Raw genomic sequence first — 20,607 nt, forward strand, 5'->3', positions numbered from 1 at the left:
CGCATTGACGTACGAACAAAAAAAAATAGAGCGATATCCTAGCGATACTCTCTCGAAAGAACAATAAACAGCCCGACTCCCAGCAGACTCTCTTCTCGTTGTGCTGCTGCTCCATCAGCCCTTGTATGCCCACAGGGCCGGGTCGAAGCGGACCTCGAAGCTGACGGCGTCAAACGTGCCGATGGCAGCGCTGATGTTGTGGAAGCCCTCGAGGCCGGTGAGGTCAGCGGCGCAGTTGGCGTCGACCTCCTCGTGCAGGTCCCAGCGGCCGTCGATGGTGCCGTTGCGGGTGAAGAAGACCTCGACGTCGATGGAGCGGCCGGTGGTGGTGGTAGCGGGCACGAAGCGCATGCCGAGACCGTAGGTGTCGCCGCGGCGGAAGGGCCGTGTAAAGGAGCGGCCGCCGAGATCGTCGACGACGTAGCGATGGCCATCGTCGCCGTGCACGGCCAGGCTGCCGCGGTGCCAGCCAGGCAGTCGGAAAGCCGGATAGGGCAGGGCGGCCATGCCGAGCGCGAGGCCGATCTCGTCGTCGCGGCTGTCGGGCCGGACAAAGACCTCGTAGTAGGCCGTCTGTCCCGTCGAGCTCAGTAGCGGGCTGTGCAGGCTCGGCGCGTACAGTGCCGGGTAGCCCAGCAGACAGGTGTCAGCAGCTGCGCGGGTTGTCTGCACGGCCCAGACGCCTGGCCGCAATCGCTGCAGCGAGCCGCAGAAGCCGGGCGGTCGGATCAGCCCCGTGTCGTGGGCGGCCACCACTTGACGTGCCCACGGGTCCGCTGTCAGGTCTGCCGACGCGGCCGACGGCAACTGCAGCTCGTGCTCCCGACACCAGGCCGCACCGGCCTCACTCTCGGCCGCGCTCGCATTGTTCGCCGGCGACCGCTCCCACGTCTCGAACACGGCCGGCGGTGGCGGGAAGAGCGCCGTGTCCGGCACCGCCGACTGCCAGTCGTGCTGGCCTGGCGGTGGACCCGGCGGTGGCGCGTAGTCGTCGCTGTTGTTGGCCGTCTTGGCTGGTGAGCCTGCAGTCCCCAAGGTTGGAGGCGGACCCGGCGGTGGCGCATACTGCTCGTACTGCTCCTGCTGCTGCGGCGGCCGGGCCGTCTTGTCGCTGCTGACGCGCACGGCGGCCGGACGAGATGCCATGGCTGAAGGATCGTTGTCTTTGGACCCAAAGCACATGATGCACAGATAGTTGTGTTTACAGGGTGAAGGTAGAATGGGTCGTGTGGTGAGAACTGGTGCTACAGAAATAAGAGCCGGGAAGGAACGGCTGTGCAGATGTATGACAAGCTCGCCCAACGGGCAACAACGTGCGAGGGAAGGAGCAAAGGCCGAGCGAGGAATACGAGAGTCACTGAGGGGTTCTTGCCAAGACAGCAAACGGAAATCAGCGCTAGAGGGTTTCATTGATCACATTGAATCCTATTCTTGCTGCGACTATGTAATCACCAACTACTCGTACTCACATGTCCGTCCAGGTCGACAGCAGCTGCACCACGAACACGGGCGACTCCTCCGGCCCGAGGCTTCGCAAAAACGCCTGCAGCTGTTCGTCCGTGGCGATCTGCACGCGCACCTCTTCGACCATGTCGTCGTCGTCGTCGTCGTCGTCGTCGTCGTCGACGCTGCTGTCGGTCTGCTTGACGTCCAGAGCATCACCATCTCCACCGCTCTCTCCTCCCTCGCCGCGCAGCACGCCCTGAATGAAGCCGCAGAGGACGTGTGGCAGGCCAGCGATGGCGACGGCCCGCAGCTCGGCCACGGTCGGGTCGCTGCCGATGGGCAGGCCGATCCATAACCGGCTGGGCGCCGGATATGTCGACAGTGGGTGCAGCCGGAAGTAGGGGGCGAAGCGGGTGCGCAGAGGCAGCGGCAGCGGCAGGGTCAGCAGGAGTGGTGGGAGTGGAAGCGGCAGAGGAAGCGGAAGTGGCAGCGGCAGGCCTGGCGCAAACGGCAGGGACTGTAGCTGCAGAGAAAAAAGCGACGGCTGAGCATCGACGATCAGCGACGAGAGACCGTCGCCGAGCTGCAGGGGCGGATCGCTGCTAGCGGTGCTTCTCGCCAGGACGCTTTCACTGTCTGCCCTGGCCGGCTGCTTCTTCTGCTTGGGTCGTCGCTGGTCGTCCTGCCACCGCTTCACGACGTCGCGGGCCAGCGCGCCGACAGCTTTGGCGCGTCGGGCCTGCAACGGACTCTTGTCGGTGCCGGGGGCGAGCAGGTCGCGCAGGTGGGCGCAGCGGTCGAGCCAGAGTCGCTGCAGGGCCTGCCAATGGTCCGGACCGGCCTGCTGCTTGCTGGTGAAGCGATCGTCGCGGAGGATGTCGTACAGCGACGAGCGGATGTCGCGGGCCTGTCGCGGGTTCAGGCCGAGCGTGTTGCGAGCCGTTGCCAGGGTCATGCGCTGATCGACCAGCCGGACCCGTTTGCAGATGTCGGTGCAGAGGACGTCGAGGGCGAGCCGGCGCTTGTCGTTCCGCTCGTCGCCCATCATGGCCCGCAGATGTGGCGTCTCGCGCACCAGACGCTCCTTGACGGCCTCCCAGACGGCCGGGCTGGCTTGGGTCTTGCGCACGATGCCGGCCTCGGCACAGATCGCCTGGAACTGTGCGCGCGTTTGGTTGTACAGCCGCGTGGCCTCGCCCGTTCGCTCGGCCAGCCCTAGCACTAGGCGGCTGTGCGAGACCGGCATCTCAGACGGAAAACGAGGCGGTCCCGGCGGATCGGCTGGCAACCCGGCATACGTTCGCGTCCTCCGTCGTCGCTTGCGCATCTCTAGCCTCTCTGTCGACTCCGCCTGTCGCTGCTGCTGCTGCTGCTGCTGCTGGATGTCGTCCAAGTCCACCTCAATCTCCTTCGCCTTGTCCATCTCATTCAAGTTCATCTCCATCTCCATCTCCACCTCCTCCTCCTCGCCTGCTGTCACCGGCTCCGCCCTCCCGCCGCCCGGCTCTCGCAACAACAGGTGGTGCCGTGCACGCAGACGCATCAGCTGGCGCAGCCGCACGTCGTAGCCCTCTAGGTGCAGCTGGCCCAGCATCTCGCCCTGCGTCAGGTTCCGCTCCCACAGCTCGCGCACACGCCGCACTAGCCCGCCATCCTCATGCGCGGCCTCCTGCTTGGACGGGAACTTCCACTGACGGAAGTGGCTCTGGAATGCCCGCCGGCTCGGCGCAAAGCCGTGGTGCACGCGCATGTGCGCCATGATGTCCTCGAGCGACCGCTGCTCGTCAATGTATAGGTTGTAACATGTTCCCCGATACGCCTCCCAGTCGTAGGCCATGCTGACTCCTGTTAGTGCATATCTGCACGCGAGATGGAGAATGAAGCCGCATTCCCGCCGTCCACTGCACTAAAACAGGTATCTTGTAGCATCATGACGTCGCGTACGGAGCATTACGAGACGCAACGTCATCACCCCGCAGACATATCGAGGTGTCATGTGATATTTTCATGTGTACAGTATACGCACTGTCAAAATACTGTGCAAACTGTTTCCGTAACAAACATCTTCACACTGCCGGCTTTCCGGCCTCGTCGGTCTCGGCCTCAGCCTTGGCCTCTGCCTTTTCACGGGCGACCTCCAGGACGTCGACCCACTTGTCTGGCCGCAGACGGCCACCAGGATAGTCTTCGTAGAGGTATTTTTCAGCAAGGGCAGCCCAAGCGAGCAGCTGTTCCTCGGCGCCCCAGCGGCCGGTGGCGAGGATGCCGACCGGGACGGGGCCGGGGGCCTGGCCTGGAGCGGGGTCGACGTAGCCCATGGGGCAGCAGACGGATGGGCAGCCAGTGGTGTTGGCGAGCCAGACGTAGCGCATAGCGCGCAGGGACATATTGCCGTCAGAGACGCCGTGATGAAGATCGGCCGGATGGATGGGCCAGCCGGCCATGGGGGTAGCGGGTGTGACGATGACGAGGCCGGGATGCTGGTCGAAGAGATGGGCGAGGTGGCGCATCAGGACGGTGCGGAGCTGGCCGGCCTTGAGCAGGTCGATGGCGGAAGCGTGTTGGGCCGTCGAGAGGAGGATCCGGTTGGGCGCGTTGAGCAGTGCCGGCCAGCCGTCTGGGTCGGGCATCGTGCGGTCACGTGCTGCCGCGAGCGCCTCGCTCAGACACGTCAGCCCGTGGGCTGCCTGAGCCTCGGCCAGGTGCGGCAGCGCCACGTCGACGACGGTGTAGCCGTGCTCGCGCGCGAGATAGCCGACCAGACGGTCCAAGTGCGCCACCATGGCCGCGTCTGCCCGCTGCACCCAGGCTCGCGGCACGCCCACCACGCGCGGGCTCTCTGGCGAGGCAGCCGCCGACACCGCAAAATGGCCCTGCACCGGGTCCGTCTGGTCTGGCTGCGCCATCACGCGATAGGCTGCCGTCAGATCGGCCACGCTGCCGGCCATTGGCCCCATCACACACATGCTCGAGTCCATCACCGTCACCCGGTCGTGCGTCGTCTTGAGCCCGTACACCCCGTTGAAGGCCGGCGGGATCCGCACGCTGCCGCCGGCGTCGGTGCCCAGAGCAATCGGCACCAGCCCGGCGCCCAGTGCCGAACCAGCACCCGAGGACGAGCCGCCTGGATAGTACGACGAGTTGTACCAGTTGACCGGTGTTCCTGTGGATGGCTGTGGGTGTGAGAGGGAGAATAGAGTAGAGAAACTGGGAGAAACGGGAAGAGAGAAAAGAAATGACAGAAAAATAGGAAATAAAGAAAGAAAGAAAGAAAGAAAGAAGGAAAGAAAAGAAAAAAAAGACCCCAACTCACATTACATCCTGTCGTGTCCATCCCGACCTCGTGCATGTTGTTCTGTGCGATCAGCACGGCCCCAGCCTCGAGCAGCTTGCGGACCGGCCAGGCCGTCTTGGTCTGTGGCGTCCGCAGACAGGGATATCGCCGGCCAAACGCCTCGTCGTCCGGGTGCGTAGCCATGCCGATTGTGCTCACGTAGCCGGCCACGCCGATATCGCACTTGACCGAGAAAGGCACGCCGTCGAGCAGACCCAGCGGCTGACCGGCCGCCCAGCGCGCCGTCGACGCCGCCGCCGCTGCCCGCACCTCGTCCACGTGGCTGACCAGAAAGGCGGCTTCGTACGGCGACTTCTGTCCTCGTTGGACCAGCGGCAACAGCGCCTCAGCCACGTCCGTCGGCGTCGCCACCCCCGACCGGTATAGCGCACCGTAGTCCGCCGCCGCATAGAATCGCCCCCCATGGCCCATGTACTGCCGCTCCAGCAGCGCCGCATCTGGCGCCACCATGCTGCCCGCTGCCGTCGACGATCGCTCGCCCAAGTCCAGAGGCGTCACCCGTGGCTGTCCGTATCTCATCAGTACTCCCGTACACAAGCCAGCAAAACATCCCCTCCGTCTGCATCACACACCCACTCTCACTCTCACTCACCCGCAACGTCGCCACCTCCTGGCCCAGGCCTGGAATGTTCTTCAACTTGTCGAATCCCGTGTTCCTCCAGACATATCTGCTGACGAGGCCCACATTCGTAACCCTTATGCAATGTCAGTACTCCGTACTCGTACTCGTAAGCTGCCTGTCTGCCCACCCATCGCTGTCTCCGGCTACACGTACAGCGCTGACGCAGCAACAAGCGGGAATCCGCGCAAAACCGGGTTCTTGTCCTCTTGCCACGTGTACGACAGCTCCGCTGCCTCTTTCGCCGCCGGATAGTCCATAAACTCACGGGTCCCCATCGCTGCAATTCGTTCGCTTGCTCTCTTCCGTCAATCGTGTTTGTGCACGATAAATCCGCCAGGTCCGACCGGAATGGGCTGAGAAGGAGCTTACTCGTGCTGGATTAACAGCTTATTCCGTTCGAGTACTTACAGGAATCCTTTAGTGGGGCTTCTTGTTCCACAGCAAATCATACTCTCGCACAGTATCTACAACATGCCGACCTTCACATGTCTGCCAGATAAGCCTACTGCCTTGAATTGAAGACGAAGCAAAATCTCAAATCAAATATGAACAAGTTGTGCCAACCCAAAACCTCCGCATCCCGTCGGAACCTATATAAACGCCAGCCGTATGCGCCTATTCGTGTATTCTGTTTCCTCCAGGCAAAATCGTGACCCTTTGTCACTGCTTTAAACCGCCTATATGCTTTCGTAAAAAGTGTCATGTCGTCGTCAATGTGGGAGAAAGGGGACGTGGCGCTGCCCGCCGACGACAAGAGAGAACTTGAATGCAAGCTTCTCTGCTGTGCCGAGGCTCAGTCACCGCTCTGTCCACCAAGGATGTCACCCTATTTCCGTCCAAGTCGGAAGAGACGCGTGCGAAGCCACAGTATAAACTCGTGCCAGTACCCCTGCGTCCTGCGCTTGGCCGTGTTGCTGCGCCGGGTGTTCTTAAATGCGACGCCCTCTACAGTTGGTCCGAAGCTGGGCGTCGTGCCTCCCATCATGTTGTCATAGTTGCTGCTCTTGAACGCCAGCGGCTTCGCTGGCACTACCGGCGGAACCCGACCGTGCTTGATGCCGTCAAGTCGGTGCCCCTGATCGCTGCTGCCACGGGCGTTGCCACTGCTCGTCCCAAACGTCGGTGTCGTCTTGCGCGACAGTGACGGCCGCAGTCCGTCGCCGCTGTTCTTGCGGAACTGCGCTGCAGACTGCCGCTCGATTTCCTTGGCCTCCTTGTGGTCCCGCCGCTCGCGTTTTCGGAGCATCTCGCGGTCGTGCTTCTCGGCCTTGGCACGCTCGCGCTCTTCAAACTTGCGGCGGGCCTCGCGGATCTGCTCCGAACGATCACCAATGTACAGCTCCGAACGCGAGCGTAAACGAGGGAACCCGACACTCTCGAGCGAGCTGCGAAGAGGAGAAAGGGGCGTGCTTGTGTTGGAGCCCGTCGACGTGTTTATGCTGTTCGTCCCAGAATTCGCCAAAGACGTGAGCGATGCCGGCAACGTCGGCCCAAGGGACGTGGGCGAGTCAACTGTCCCAGTGGAGTTGAGGTGGAGGTCCGAGTGCGAAAGACTCGAGGCCAGCCCGCTGCTGCCATGGCCGCGGCGCGAATGCCCGTTTGGCACAGAGCGAGGCGTGATCACGCTCGGCAGTGGGGCCGCACTAATGTCGGTGAACGACGCTGCCCGCTGGGCAGCCAGCGAGGGTGTTCGCCCGCTGGGCTGCGACGCCGAAGTCGCCCGGTTGAAGTGACGACTCCTCGGGAGCGAGCTGGGCGGGTACTCGTCGTCGTCTTCATTCTCCGTGATTGTGGGGGAATAGTCGCGGGTTCCACTCGAACTGATCCCATTGGTATTCAGGGCCAGACTCTTGTCTAGAGCCGTCAACGAGCCGGCAAATGCCATGGGCGGACTCTGCGTCCGAGGTGTCTGCTGGAATGGATGGACAAAGGTGCTGGGTCGGGGCCCGCCACCGCTGGCAGTACTGGCCACAGAAACGTGCGACGCGCCGCTAGGGGACCGCACGTGCTGGTACCGAGTCTTGCTGGGCACTGGGATCTTTTCCGAAATCGTGAAGCTCACGTCCCGTACAGAACGCGTGGGGCTGCCAAGATCATAACCCGATACGCCTAGCCCCAGAGCCTGCTGCTCTTCCCAAGGCCGGTCTAGATCCAGCGAATTCTTCTCCGAGTGTGACAGCTTCTTCAGAATGGGCTTTACCATCTTGCCCTTTGACTTGGTAAGTTTGTTATGCAGGAGAGTTGGTTCCATGGCCGGCAAAGAATAGTGGCTTCAAACGCATAACATCCAGAGCCCTGAGACTCTGGTCGGACGCTCGAGTCGCTCAGAGTCGCTCAGATATGTATGTAGGCCAGAAGAGTGGGCACAAAGACGGCTCGAGGTCAAGGGGCCGAGCGAGCCACAGGATCAGGAGATTTGTCGCGTGCGGTCAGCGCAAACCGTTTAACGGCGGCAGCTCACAGGCGGCTGCAGTGGAAGAGCGGTAACGAGAAGGCAGACATGGACGAGCGGTGGAAACGTCACAGGCTAGAAAGCGTAGCTGCAGCGCAGAGAGACCATGGGATCGAGCCGCACAGCGGGTGCTTATCGTAAAAAAAAGCAATCTGATGAGATCGTGAGGTAAGCAGTAGTGCGATGTGATGGCGAGTCGCTGGCTCGTACTTCTCGCACGATAGAGGCCGGTCCAAGTTGTCAAGAGAGAGCGCTCCGAATTGTTTGTCGAAGAGTTCGTACAGTGTTGGACAATGGCTGTGCTGCTGCTTTTGCCGGCTGTGTCGAGCAAGGCATACAGGACCCGGAAGAATTGGGAATTGCGTTGTATTCTCTTTAGGGGCAAATTAAGAGTGGGAACGACGGAGGCCGAGGCTAAGAGCAGCTCCAGCTCAGGTGTGAGCGACAGCCTCGATTTAAAGGAGAAGGAAAGGAGGCGGAACCGGAGGCGGTATGACGAGGATCGCTGAGGAGAGAGATGAGAGATGAGAGAATTAAGTAAGAAGTGAGCGGTGGGACTAGGTGTACAAGGCTTACTCGCGAGTCCCTGGTCATTGTTACAGTGGCTCCCGGGGGACTGGCTTAGTGCAAAATCAATCAAGCAGCAAAACAAAGGACCCCTCTATGAAGAAGGAGCGAAGGTGAGCACCTTCTATGCACACTACTCGTATGCAAATGGCAGGCGCACATCACACCACCGCTAACAGCCGTGTACACACTAATACTTCACTATACACAGTAAGTGCAAACTGCATCGTTCCAGCCAATCCCGAGCCGTGGCTGCGTCGCCTTCCAGCCTTCTCTGCTCAGCCTGTGCCCGGCGGATCCGTGGTTGATTGAAAGGCTACGCCACGAGTCCGTCTCCGCCCCTGACCCAACCAGAGAGTAACGTTCGCTCATAGACCACGGTGTCTGCCAGGGAGGACGTCTTCGAGAACACGATTGACACCGCCGCTGCCAATAAGACGAGGATCCAGCGCGGAAAGCGCAGAATCCGGGTAACAGTCCCCGGAACAGCAAATGCGGTGTGTAATGAGGGATGCTGTCCATGGTCTCCACTCATCCCGCATCGCGCCTGCCGATTTTCATTAAGCGGTTCCTCCTCTCCACGACTCTCGTGCCTTGCTCTTGCCCCTTTCTCTTTCGCTCGTCCGTCTTCGCCTCACCTACTTCTCCCACCTCCTCCTTTCTCGTCCTGGACTTCTCCACCAGTTCTCGCAATGGTCACTTCAAATCGTCCTACCCTGTGGCTCGAAAAGCTGCGACGAACCAATATGCACAACAGCTACCAACAAATATCTTATCTAGGACCGATGGCTAGAAAAGTGGCGCAAGCATCGCAAGCATCGCAAGCCCGTCTTCCCCGCCGAGCTCCACCAGAGACTCGCTAATCCCCACCCCACGCACCCTATTGGATGGCCGTTTTCCTTTCGTCGGTGTACTCCGTACTCGTTCGTATCTACATAGAACCAGGGGCCAAGTGATTCCGCCGTTCTATGAGGCATTTGGAAGCGAAAATGTTCGGAAACAGCGGAACGCTCATAGGAAGGAAACAGATAAGGGAACGGTACGGAGTACATAGCAAAAGGATCGGATGTGGCTGAAATGGGTGGCGCTGTTGCGAGCACAAACATAAACTAGCTGCACATACTGATCTGTGCTTTGTGCTCCGTGCTTTGTGCTCCGTGCTCTGCTCTACTTCGTACTCGTATGCTCACACGGGCAATTTAAGCTATACATAGTATAGTACGGAGTATACGACGAAAGATACGAAGTACAGTTGCGAAATCCCCCAGCCTTGTTCTAATAGTAGTATCCAATTAGCATCAAGCAGTTTTTGTCTTTGCTATTTTCGCCCTCATTCCCGAGGTAGGCGGTGTGTCGAGAGCGGTCACTGACAATATGACAACAAACGCTTCAATGATAGCACATACCGACTTTCTCTGTGGGGATAAATATATTGAATACTACATGCAATATGCATAATGGGGAATGCATACTAGCTTCTCATCCACGGCAACTAGCATAGTTGAAAAACTCACATATCCGTCAAGACTCAAAGAACACAATGACTTTTAGCTTTCTTCGAGTCTCAGAGAGCCCTTCATCCTTGAGCTCGTATCTTGAAATCGTGCAGAATCAGGTCGTGCCAGTAGGCAATCTCTTAAAGTTGATATTGAGTCTGCCGCCCTCCACCTTTCTCGACCATCTTGAGGCTTAAGGGCACGGTTGTCGATTGCTATGTGTTACAGCGTAACAACCCGACGCAACCCCGAATCGTCGATTCAATATTAGCCCAAAGTGACGGCGGGTCCGCCTTCCTGTTCGTTTCCGTAATCGCAGTCAACGGAAGGAGTGCTCCGTACTCCGCATCTTTGTTTATTCCGGGTCGCTGCTCGGAGGCAGTTCTGATCCTTTGCTGTCTCCTACCTTGTGCGTCGTCAGCTGGCGACGGAACAAAAAGGCTAGTAATCTATAAGCTAAAAAGCAGACGCAACACCCCAAATCAGACTCTGCGTGTAGATTTGAAGAAAGTTTGGGTGTGGCGGTGAGTCCAATACGCGTCGTAGTTTTATTTTGCGTCTAGGCGAAACGGCATCTTCTGTAGTCAACAAGAATCCAAAAGACTCATATTAATCAAGCTGGGCCTCAAGAGGTGATATATTTCTGTTAATCATGATGAAGTGGATGTCCTGGTAGGGTATTGAGTAGAAAGCATACGTGGGAAAGACCGATTGGTCCGAGAATAGTGGTTGCGAAACTCTACATGACAACGGTTGGCACAGTATCGTCCGTGATGATTAACACGGCAACCTCGGAGCACCGGACCCGATCGCAAATACTTTGGAGGCATTATACCGGTATGGATTACACAATCCGTTTTGAAGCCTGACTTTTCTTGGAGCTGTGTGTTGGCTGAAACGTAACACCCTACGTGGCCCTCATCCATTTATATGAATGGATACTTGTGCTGGCCGATGATACCTAGGCTCGAAGTACTATCTGTTGACAAACAAGAGAAAACAGGCCACGCTGCCGATATGTACACGTGTTTGGGCTTGAAATAGAACACATATTGCAGGGCTAAGGCAGGAACCGCCAGATTTTGGGAGGTCGTGTAACATTCCAGCCGACTTCCCAACTGCCGGTAAGCATATTACACTGCGTACACATCTCCCGTACGAACCGGTTTGGTAATCAGATGCACTCAATATGTATGTGTTGTGGAACACTGAATCGTCCACACGGGAGTGGCGCACCAACCGAACCTTTCTAATTGGTCTTGCATAGTAGTGGGAAGACCAGAAAGAAGCAGATTCTGGTTCACCGCTTGACCATTGAGAACGACTTCGTGAACGCATACACACGAGTACGACCAGAAAGATATGGAGTATTGGCACGAGCTCCGAAAACCGAAAACCGAAAAACAGCAGCGTTACATGGTATCGTAAAACACAACTGTGCGTTGCTACATTTGTCCTATCGGGACAGAAGCAGCGATGCAGTCATACTCTTAATGGTCGGTCTCCAATTTAACACCCCATATATATATATATATATGTATGTATATATATATATAGCTTTTGAACAAGTCATGGGCATGGCATATCTTCCGAAGAGTTCCAGCTCCTATTCCAACTGGGGTTGAGAGTTGTGCGGGGTCATCCTGCATCGTCACGACTGACGGAATATGGAAGCCGCCTTGATAGGTTTCCATTTTGCCCAGGATTCGTACGACGTATGTTTCACATACATGGGTAGGACCGGGACTGGAAATCTCTCTTGTGTAAGCGCCTGTTCCGATCCCAATTGTCCATTGCGAATGCTGGCGTTCTACCATCTCTGTCTGCTCCATATGCAACGGATACTCAGTGGGGATGAACTCCTGCCTGCCGGCATGGGCAAACAAGGTTGGAACAGGTTCATCACAAGATACATATTACACGTCTCCAGACCGGGAGTTCTGGAACGTCTTTCCTTTAGCTCTCCCGCCCCGGAGAGGACATCCTGCTTCCCCGAGAACGTAGCCTCCCCGCCTGACCCGCGCCGTAAATTCAATGTCCGACAGCGCTGATCCCGGCACCGCCTATGTCTTTCCGATACGATGAGCCCGTATAAGTGGAAGGAAGGCTGGATGTGTCAGGCTGTCAATGGCCTACGCGTGTCTGAAAGGCCCATCAGACTTGGAACACGAGGGATTGGAGCCCAAGGCCGGTAGCGAATCGGAGCGTGCTACGAGGTAAATAACACAACGTGTCACATATTGTGTCCCACCCTGAAAAGCAACTCCTGCATATCGAAAGTAAACGGGAACTCTGGAAGGTGGGGGGTGAGGGCAAGGGTGGACATACGTCGTACATGCAAGCTGGCAGAATAGGACCGACTAAGCCTCATTCAATCCAGCTACAGATTTTTCTTCCCCCCTCTCTTGGTGAAGTGGGTGTGGTTAGAGCATCGGCTGTTGAGGTGCATAGTACGAAATTTGATTGCAACGGAACATTCAGTAGTTTACCAAAATTACTAGCACCGGACACGAGACAATTATATCATCTTTGACTCTTTGAGACAGTCAAAACTGGCGCTGCTATGTATGTGATGTGATGTGATCTTGTTGGCTAGTCTTAAGCTTGCGCGTCGCAAGAATGAAGCCTGCTGCTTGCTCGCGCATCTTAAAGGGACATACCTACGGAGTTCTCGCATACAAGTACCTTATGCATCCTCCTACTTTTTTTTTTTTTTTTTTTTTATGTTTTACAATAAGCACCACACCGTGAAATACAATATTACCTGTGTCCCACAATTGCCGTTTTGCCTCAATCTTCAGATGCGCAAATGATAAGATAGCGTACGGAGTACGGAGTATATCTTGGACATTTGACCTTAACCTCGTGATGGCTTGAGCACCCGTAGTCTATTGGTTGTAGCGTCAGGACGGCCTTAACCAGTCCTCTGACCGAGCGGTTGCAGGCCAAAAATCAGTGGCCCCGCTCAGCATCACATTGAACTGTACGGAGTACGGAGTTTTCCGTACATACCTATGTATATGCAGGATGGCGTAATCAGAGCGGGTGAAGGGATAGTCTGAACTGCATACATACGTTGTAGGCTAGCATGGCAATGCAACATGACAAGAGGTGACAAGAGCAATAGACAGCGACATCTGCAGAGGATTGGCAGTTGAAACAGCCGGTACCAAGTCCGAAATAGAGACAAATCCGCAGTGCCTGCTTCCTCTGCATGGATCGAGCGTCCAACAACCGCAATGCTTCTGTCCACATGCAGCGCATCTCCTTTTTGGTACGGTGCTCACCGCCGTGAGCTCAGGTCTTCACATGCATTGCCCCCTGGAACGGGATGATATCCAGAAAATGTGAGGCTATTATCTGATATAAAGTAGCCTCTTCTGGGGAAAGGAGGGGTGGCTGCAGATGCCAAAGAGGAAGGCGCGAACTGCAGAAAGAGCTTCTCCGGAGAGAGCAATGGCAATGGCAGAGAGGCAAAGACCATGTGGGAAAGAACACGTTTTATTTGGCGATCTTTCTTGAATATCGCGACTCTACTTCTCGCGGTGGTGTTTGATTAGGACAACACATTGATGGCCGCATGCTCACACGACCGCTCGACATTGTCACACCGTCCAGTTCTACTTAATCGTCCTATCCTCCTGCACACCTAAACACCCACTCACCCTCTCCTTCTCCTTTTCATTCACACACACGCTCTCAACAGATTTGAACTTGTGCATACGACGTACACCTGCATCAACAGAGCACAAAGGCTCGCGTCTTAGCACCAATCATAAGCTATCCGGCGACCAATCCTACCACTACCGTTAATACGTTGAGTCACTACGATACGGAGTACTTGACAAATTGCGGCTACATGGCTCTGCAGTGTTGCAGAACTGTAGAACTGCAGACGCTCAGACCTTTCAATCCTGCACATCCTCTCCCTCTCTGAGCAAGGCCCCCCCGGTCTTGTCTCGAAAACACACTGAGTTGTCGCATATACAGGGCAGCGAACTGCACGACAGCGAGCAGATATGCAACGTCTTGCCGAGCCGTTATGTGTGTCATTGGCGGCTAGTCTAGAAACGCATGCGCACCTCTCGCGGCAACCTCACATTGCAGATGAATCACACAATATACGGTATCTTCGAGCCCCGGCCTCACGACACGAACTGCACGAACAAAGGAGATCGAAGGTGAACTGGAAACACCACGAAGTGTTTGTGGCCAAATTCGATATCCAAAAAGGCAAACGATTTGCACATCTGCAAAGAATACATAAATCCCTCGTCCCCAGTTTGATCTGTCTTTTCGCCTGCAGAATAATGGTCTCATCAAGTTCGAGGACCCCACCCCCGGCCACCCCGGCTTCTTATTCTGCCAACGCAACGACCTGCCTCCCTATCCGGACAGAAGAAGAATTATTTAGAAGAGCGGGTAAACGTCCTAGCGCTTCTTTCGTACTTCATCGAATAGCATCCTTTTTGGGGCCTAGCAGGGCCTTGGCCTCCCGTCTTTGGCCGTGCGCTTGCGGAGTTTACATTACTGCAGAACACACACGCACACTCCCTACGAATTGCAGTACTTTTTTCGCCCTCGGACTGTGGACACGGCCTATTTCTACATTTCAACACCACCAATGCAGTACCTTGCATGGTGTAGGATGGTAGGTGGGACGGCTCTCGGAAGCACTGCTCTTCTCGTGAGTCGGATCTCTTTCCCTATCTGTGCAGACAGGCGGCTGGCATAAACGCGAACCTGCGAGCGCTGTTCAGGAGTACTCATGCATTACGCATTTTATGCAATTCTTATATTCCCCATTTCACAGCCAGTATTCGCAGCGACAATGATGGGGTTGCCGAATTCGTCGTGCCCCAACCTCCATCGAAGATGCTACAGCCCAGCATGTCAGCATATTGAAGTTAGCACGCTGCAAGAGCATTTGTCATACAAAAAAGAAAAAAAAGGAGAGGGGAAAAACGCGGTCCACAGGACCGAAAACACGAGACGGGAAACAAAAGAGGAATGGCAAAAGACCGACACAGCAATTTCCAAGCTCCGTCCCCGGCTGTCCCCCATTAGAACATCATCCGAGAGTGCGGCCCCTTCGCCGTGCGGGGACCCATGTAGGACGATTCTATTTTTTTTCGGCCAACGTCAATTGGGACATTTCTCTCTTCCGTCAACGCAGGCGGGGAGAACTGAGGGCCTCCGTGTCTGACCGAAGCGCGCAGCAACATCACTGTTGGACTGTCCCCAAAGCAGGTCTGGCTGATATGCTGAGCTGCCATGCCGTGAGGTTGCCGCTTCACTACTTCAAGGAAGAAGCGCCGCAAACTACTGAGATTCTACTAGTTTTTAGTGTGCTCACTAGTCATCCAACCAACATATTGCCTGATCGGCAAGAGTGTCCCGCATTCTCCACCGGTTTCGCCGCCGCGAATACACTGCGCCTGGACAGCCAAACGAGTAAGAGCACGGCTTGCCTTTCTCAGCCGATTGAATTTCCACCGCCTGTGTCAAGCATCTGATTTGCCATCGGCTTGCAAGCGCTGCCGTTGATTGTACTCGTAATATGCCGCTACAACTTAGTCTTCTTTGCCTCCTCGCTCGTATTGTTTCTCCTGCTCTGCTTGCTATTTGACAACGCTGTATGTGCTGTTGTTACGTGTAAGTTTACTCTCCAACAGTCCACGTGTCTGCTTTCTCGTGCTGTCCTTCCCTCTAGACGTGCACTGCATGACCTGTATCATAGGCGAGTTCCCGAACGTAAGAGAGCTCATGACTCCTCGATGGGCTGACTGAAAACGCACATGATCCCTAGTGGGAGCTAGGTGGTCTCTCGGGGAATTTTAGGGGGTCTGTTCGAAGCCCTTTTTCTGTTTCATAGATCACTGCGAGCAAACCACCGAGGGCGAGAAGCGCCGTGAAGCCTGCCATAACCATCAGTCTGTGTTGGCATACGCGTAATAGAAGGGGTGGAGGTGGGCGCCTGGGGGATCACGAAGCGCCCTGTAAAAGGCCGTCTACTCGTTGAGGAGGCGAAAAAGTGTGGGACATACGGAATACAAAATGGGTTCAGAGACAGAACGTCTTCACTTGCTTACGGAGTAGCCTTGTCTGACCAGCAAGTCAGCCCTACCTTAAACAAAATTGACCAGCCAACCATCTTGTGAAGAACAGCCAAACGTGTGTGCGTTTGTACGATCTAATTGCACACCCCTCCCCTCCACTTGCTAAAGATTCGCTAGCCTTCGGTCGAACACCCCCAAAGGCTCAGTGCCAATTGCGTGCTCCACACGCACTGGCTCTCCTTCTCGCTTTGCTCATTTGAGCTCGCTCTAGCTGGTGCATTTCCTGTAGTTGTGCTACTTGCTGGTGGCCTCACGGCCTTTCACGTCTCGACACAGGCCTAAACCATATAGGCAAAGAAGGTACCTCAGAGCACCTCGCATTGCGAAACTGCATATACATGCATTCGTTTGCATACGTACACATTAGACCCCATACGGCTCAACCGAGCATGGTCCGTTTTCTAGCCGCAAGTGACGGCTCACTTCTCAGTTAGTCTACGTCGTACTATTCCACACATTGCAACAACACATTAGAGGTTCCTCTCTCGTACCATGGCCCCTGGCCCTTAACAGACACCCCCCCCCCCCCTTCCTCTCCCCATAACCCACATTCTACCTCTGAGCTTGTTTGTACCTGCTGCTAGACAATTGGACGGCAATTCTTTTTTGTACAGCTTCCACGGAAGTATGTATATATATATATCTCCTCTCTGCCCTTCGCACGTCTTCCTTTCCTCACTAGCTGCCAAGACAATTCGCATCTTTCCCTCATCCTCTTTCGTTAAGATTTCTGTTTTTCGGCCAATCGGGCCCGCATCAGCCAGAATTCGTCCAAATCTGGCTTCCCCGCCTACAGTCTTCATATAACAGAAGAGTCCGCATGATTACCGGCTTCCTCCTCTTCTGTCATCTTATCGCCCGTTAGCTGAGCTCTGGCCAGAAGGCCATCTACGCAACTACCGACTGTCCTTTCACCTCGCTCGTTTCTCCCTGGCTGGTTATCATTGGGGGTTTTCATTGCTCCTAGCTTCGTCTTATAGGCAAAGCTTGTTCGTTCTGTCCAAGCAAATCTTTCCTTATCCAATTGCATTAGCACGCCAGATTCAGCTCTGGAGCTCTAATTTTTCCACGAGACAAAAGCCCTGGGACCCTTGATTTCCTTCTATGGATAGATAGAACACTGGTGTCCATTTTCAGGGTTTCCTGCTGGTCCTGTGCTTTTTTGTTCTTGGATTCACCCTCTGGGTGTAAAAATATGGCCTTGTCGGTCAGGCCTGACTGGCACAAATCTTTAATCACGAAACAAAGCAGAGGAAGCGAGAGTTTTATGGTGAAAAAGGACGGGGAAAGAGAATAAAGAGAAGAAAACGACGCATCGGCACTGGCATAGATTCCAGCTAGGAAAACCTGTGTAAACCTCGAAAAAAAAATCAATCACTCAAGACATCCTCTCTCGATGTCTTTCACAAGCTCCACCATGTCTATACATCTGCAGCCGGGACCGGCTTATCCGAGTCAAGAATTTCTGCCCTCGACAAAGTTCTGGGTATATTTTTTCTGGATATTATGGTAAGAAACGCCATCGCGTTGTCACCGGTACAAAATCTGACGTTCGGCGATAGGATCCATCGTTATCTTCGGCTGTTCGTGCACTGCGTCAGCCATTGGCTGTACAAGTCCAAGCCAATACCAGAGAATCCGTCGTTTACGTCTATGGATGTCACGGTTGTGATCCCGACAATTCATCATTCATTTGAAGAATTGCGGGTGGCATTGGAAAGCATCATAGTTTGCAGGCCATGGCAGCTTATTTTGGTCACGACAGACGACAGGTTCGACGCCCTGGAAAATCTGGCACACTCTCTGCGGTTAGCGGGTTTTAAGAACATACGCGTTCTCTCCACAAGCGTGGCCAACAAACGCATGCAGGTTTGCCGGGCGCTGCCCGAGGTGCAGACTAAAATCACCATCATGGCCGACGACGACGTTACGTGGCCGAAGACGCTGATGCCCTGGATCCTAGCGCCCTTTGAGGACGACCGGATCGGCGGGGTTGGCACCTGTCAGCACGTTAAGCGTGTCTGGACGGGATCGTGGTCGAAACGTATATTCAACTGGCTCGGCGCTGCCTACATCGAGCGTCGTAACTTTGAAATATCCGCAACGCACAACATTGACGGTGGCACGTCCTGCATGTCTGGCCGGACGGGCGCATACCGATCCGAGATCCTAAACAGCCACGAGTTCTTGGATGGCTTCCAGACGGAACTCTGGGGCAAATTTATTCTGAACGCGGACGACGACAATTTTGTCACGCGCTGGCTCGTCAGCCACGGCTGGAAGACGTGGGTGCAGTACGAGCGGGCCTGTGAGGTCGAGACGACGCTGGAAAACGACGTGAAATTCCTTTACCAGTGCTCGCGGTGGGCGCGCAGCAACTGGCGCAGCAATTGGACGAGCCTTATGCGGGAGCGATTTGTGTGGTAGTGAGTGCTGCAATCCCCGAAATCAGGCCATAATCGCCAGTGCCACCGGAATCGGATTACTTATCATTATTGTTCTAACATCGAATACAGCCAGCAACCTTGGTCGACGTACGCGCTCCACTTTGCAACTTTCACGTCGCTCGCATTCGTCGTTGACCCCCTGCTTCTGTACTCCTGCTGGCGTGCAACGGGAGACTGGGACGCGATCAGCAGGAAAAATGCACTCTGGGCCCAGTTCCTGTTCATGTTCGGCTTCACCAAGGTCGTCAAGCTGATGGGGCTCTTTCTGCGCAATCCCAGCGACATCAAATATTTGATCGTCTCCATCATTTTCGGCTATTTCCACGGGCTCGTCAAAGTCTATGCCCTCTTCACCCTCAGGATGGTACGTGTTTTGGGACAGAGACGAACGGCGAAAAAAAGGAAAAAAAAAATGGAGGCACGGCAGGCTAACGCATCTCGCGTGCACTAGACATCTTGGGGCAGCCGCGAAGGTGGCGATACGAACGACAACGTCCGGCTCACGCCGCGGCCTCGCCGCGACCCGCGCCTGGATCTGCCGTCGAGGTCAGACGGGGATCTTCCCCAACACACACATGCCTCGTCGACTTATTGGCCCGCCGATCAGCGGGGGGGCTGCGAGGTATCTGAAAAAACCTCGCTACTGGAGGAAAATTACTGCAAGGACTGCACAGCAGCCGAAATACACATTTGGGACGAGTAATGAGCATCGAGATGAATGCATTATGACGACCAAGACCGCAACGAGCGACAGACAAATTCCACGATTTGACAGACACCCAACACTCCTATTTTCACACACACCACGCATCCGAAGCATGCCTTTTTACACCCACACTTAATATCACGAAGCTGTCAGGTGCAAGCACATCTGTTTATCTACAGGGGGGCACATTTGAAGTAATGTATGGGGGACAGGGATGGAGGCACACCTAAACCCCGATTTTGGCAGGTTCGATTAAGAGTCGGAAGCGGCCCAAAAACCGCCTAGAGGGAGGGGGGGTCAAGACAGGAGGGACGGAGCTCTTCCATGAGAAAAAATTGGCTGGATATGGATAGACGGTGTCTTGTTTTTTTCTGCGAAATTAGAGGACAGGGTAGGATATCTGCTTTTCCATCGTTGTTAGTACGGAGGGATAGCTTTTGACCGGCTTGCTTCTATTTTTCCTTGAAATCTATTTGGACGGAGACTTGAAAAATCTCGGTGGTGGCAGCAATGTGAACACAAAAAGTTCCGTGTCTCCTTTTTCTCTTTTCTTTCACATGCTGTCCTTAGTTTTGACGACCATTTTTTCAATCTGATTACGGCCATTGAAACGATGGCACTCTGCCGAGATGACTGATCGTTTTCTCGTCAATGTTGAAAGTCTCAAAAAAGGAAAGAGCCAAAAAAAACGCAGAGTAAAATGCCAGCCACTATGCAGTGACAGAAACGAGGCAACGGCGAGATCTGATAGGCTGACAGACATATGTACGAACGAGCATGCACAAATGAGGGAGTAGTCGTTGTGCGTCTTCATACTACAGTGCACAACCTTTCACAGAGGCTATACGAGAGCTATTATTATATCTTATTATGATACATCGCGTCGGTGGTGCAAAACATGCGAGGCTCTTTCCGCTTCGTCTTATAGGCTGGGACACCCCTGGGGGATCGCCCGATCGGTTCAACGTCAAGGCAATGAGAGCAGGACACTACGATACATTTGCGACTGCGACTGCGACTGCGACTGCTGTCTTCCTCTCACCTCGGGAGCCGCGGCCAGTTGGCTCGCCGACTCGCTGGGGCGCCCTCGCCTGCGCCTCAGCCCCTCTTGTCGGCGAGGATATATCGCTCTTTCTTGCTCGAGGCTCGCTGATGAGGTCGAAACGAAAGACGACCCCCGCAAGAACAGGGACCCCCGAACTCTCCAGCACGCTCTCCGAAAGTCCTGGCTAGTGCCAGCCAGAGGGTGGGGGCAACAGGCGAGGGGGGGTGTGGCCCTACAGGTACAAGGAGCTACATCATACTCGTGGTGGGAGCACGTACTCTCGTACGGATTAGGAGAAGACAAGCGTTGCACGCTGCTCCGAAGGATCGCTCGTTCTAGCTGTAACGGGGCA

The 20,607-nt window shown here is 55.3% G+C and overlaps 6 protein-coding genes across 6 annotated transcripts; 3 read left to right on the forward strand and 3 right to left on the reverse strand.

Annotated features, from left to right (window-relative positions):
* Positions 1-114: 114 nt before the first annotated feature.
* On the reverse strand, positions 115-1,146 carry CMQ_4355 (uncharacterized protein; the record flags this gene model as incomplete). Its single annotated transcript, XM_014312511.1, has 1 exon — positions 115-1,146. One exon carries the CDS (start codon positions 1,144-1,146, stop codon positions 115-117), a length of 1,032 nt encoding a protein of 343 aa, XP_014167986.1.
* Positions 1,147-1,465: 319 nt separating this feature from the next.
* On the reverse strand, positions 1,466-5,698 carry CMQ_4877 (glutamyl-tRNA amidotransferase subunit a; the record flags this gene model as incomplete). Its single annotated transcript, XM_014313033.1, has 5 exons — positions 1,466-3,284; positions 3,517-4,619; positions 4,760-5,305; positions 5,394-5,469; positions 5,577-5,698. The coding sequence occupies 5 exons, from the start codon at positions 5,696-5,698 to the stop codon at positions 1,466-1,468; spliced, it is 3,666 nt and encodes a 1,221-aa protein (XP_014168508.1).
* A 551-nt stretch (positions 5,699-6,249) lies between these two features.
* Positions 6,250-7,674, reverse strand: CMQ_4800 (uncharacterized protein; the record flags this gene model as incomplete). The annotated part of the gene is made up of 1 exon (XM_014312956.1): positions 6,250-7,674. One exon carries the CDS (start codon positions 7,672-7,674, stop codon positions 6,250-6,252), a length of 1,425 nt encoding a protein of 474 aa, XP_014168431.1.
* Positions 7,675-8,168: 494 nt separating this feature from the next.
* On the forward strand, positions 8,169-8,384 carry CMQ_4723 (uncharacterized protein; the record flags this gene model as incomplete). Its single annotated transcript, XM_014312879.1, has 1 exon — positions 8,169-8,384. One exon carries the CDS (start codon positions 8,169-8,171, stop codon positions 8,382-8,384), a length of 216 nt encoding a protein of 71 aa, XP_014168354.1.
* Positions 8,385-17,920: 9,536 nt separating this feature from the next.
* CMQ_4829 (polysaccharide synthase) lies at positions 17,921-19,207 on the forward strand (the record flags this gene model as incomplete). The annotated part of the gene is made up of 3 exons (XM_014312985.1): positions 17,921-18,483; positions 18,574-18,868; positions 18,956-19,207. 3 exons carry the CDS (start codon positions 17,921-17,923, stop codon positions 19,205-19,207), a joined length of 1,110 nt encoding a protein of 369 aa, XP_014168460.1.
* A 978-nt stretch (positions 19,208-20,185) lies between these two features.
* CMQ_4281 (uncharacterized protein) lies at positions 20,186-20,443 on the forward strand (the record flags this gene model as incomplete). Its single annotated transcript, XM_014312437.1, has 1 exon — positions 20,186-20,443. One exon carries the CDS (start codon positions 20,186-20,188, stop codon positions 20,441-20,443), a length of 258 nt encoding a protein of 85 aa, XP_014167912.1.
* Between the last annotated feature and the right edge of the window lie 164 nt (positions 20,444-20,607).

This window comes from Grosmannia clavigera, assembly GCF_000143105.1.
Source record: "Grosmannia clavigera kw1407 unplaced genomic scaffold GCSC_97, whole genome shotgun sequence".
In the NCBI taxonomy this organism is placed as follows: domain Eukaryota; kingdom Fungi; phylum Ascomycota; class Sordariomycetes; order Ophiostomatales; family Ophiostomataceae; genus Leptographium; species Leptographium clavigerum.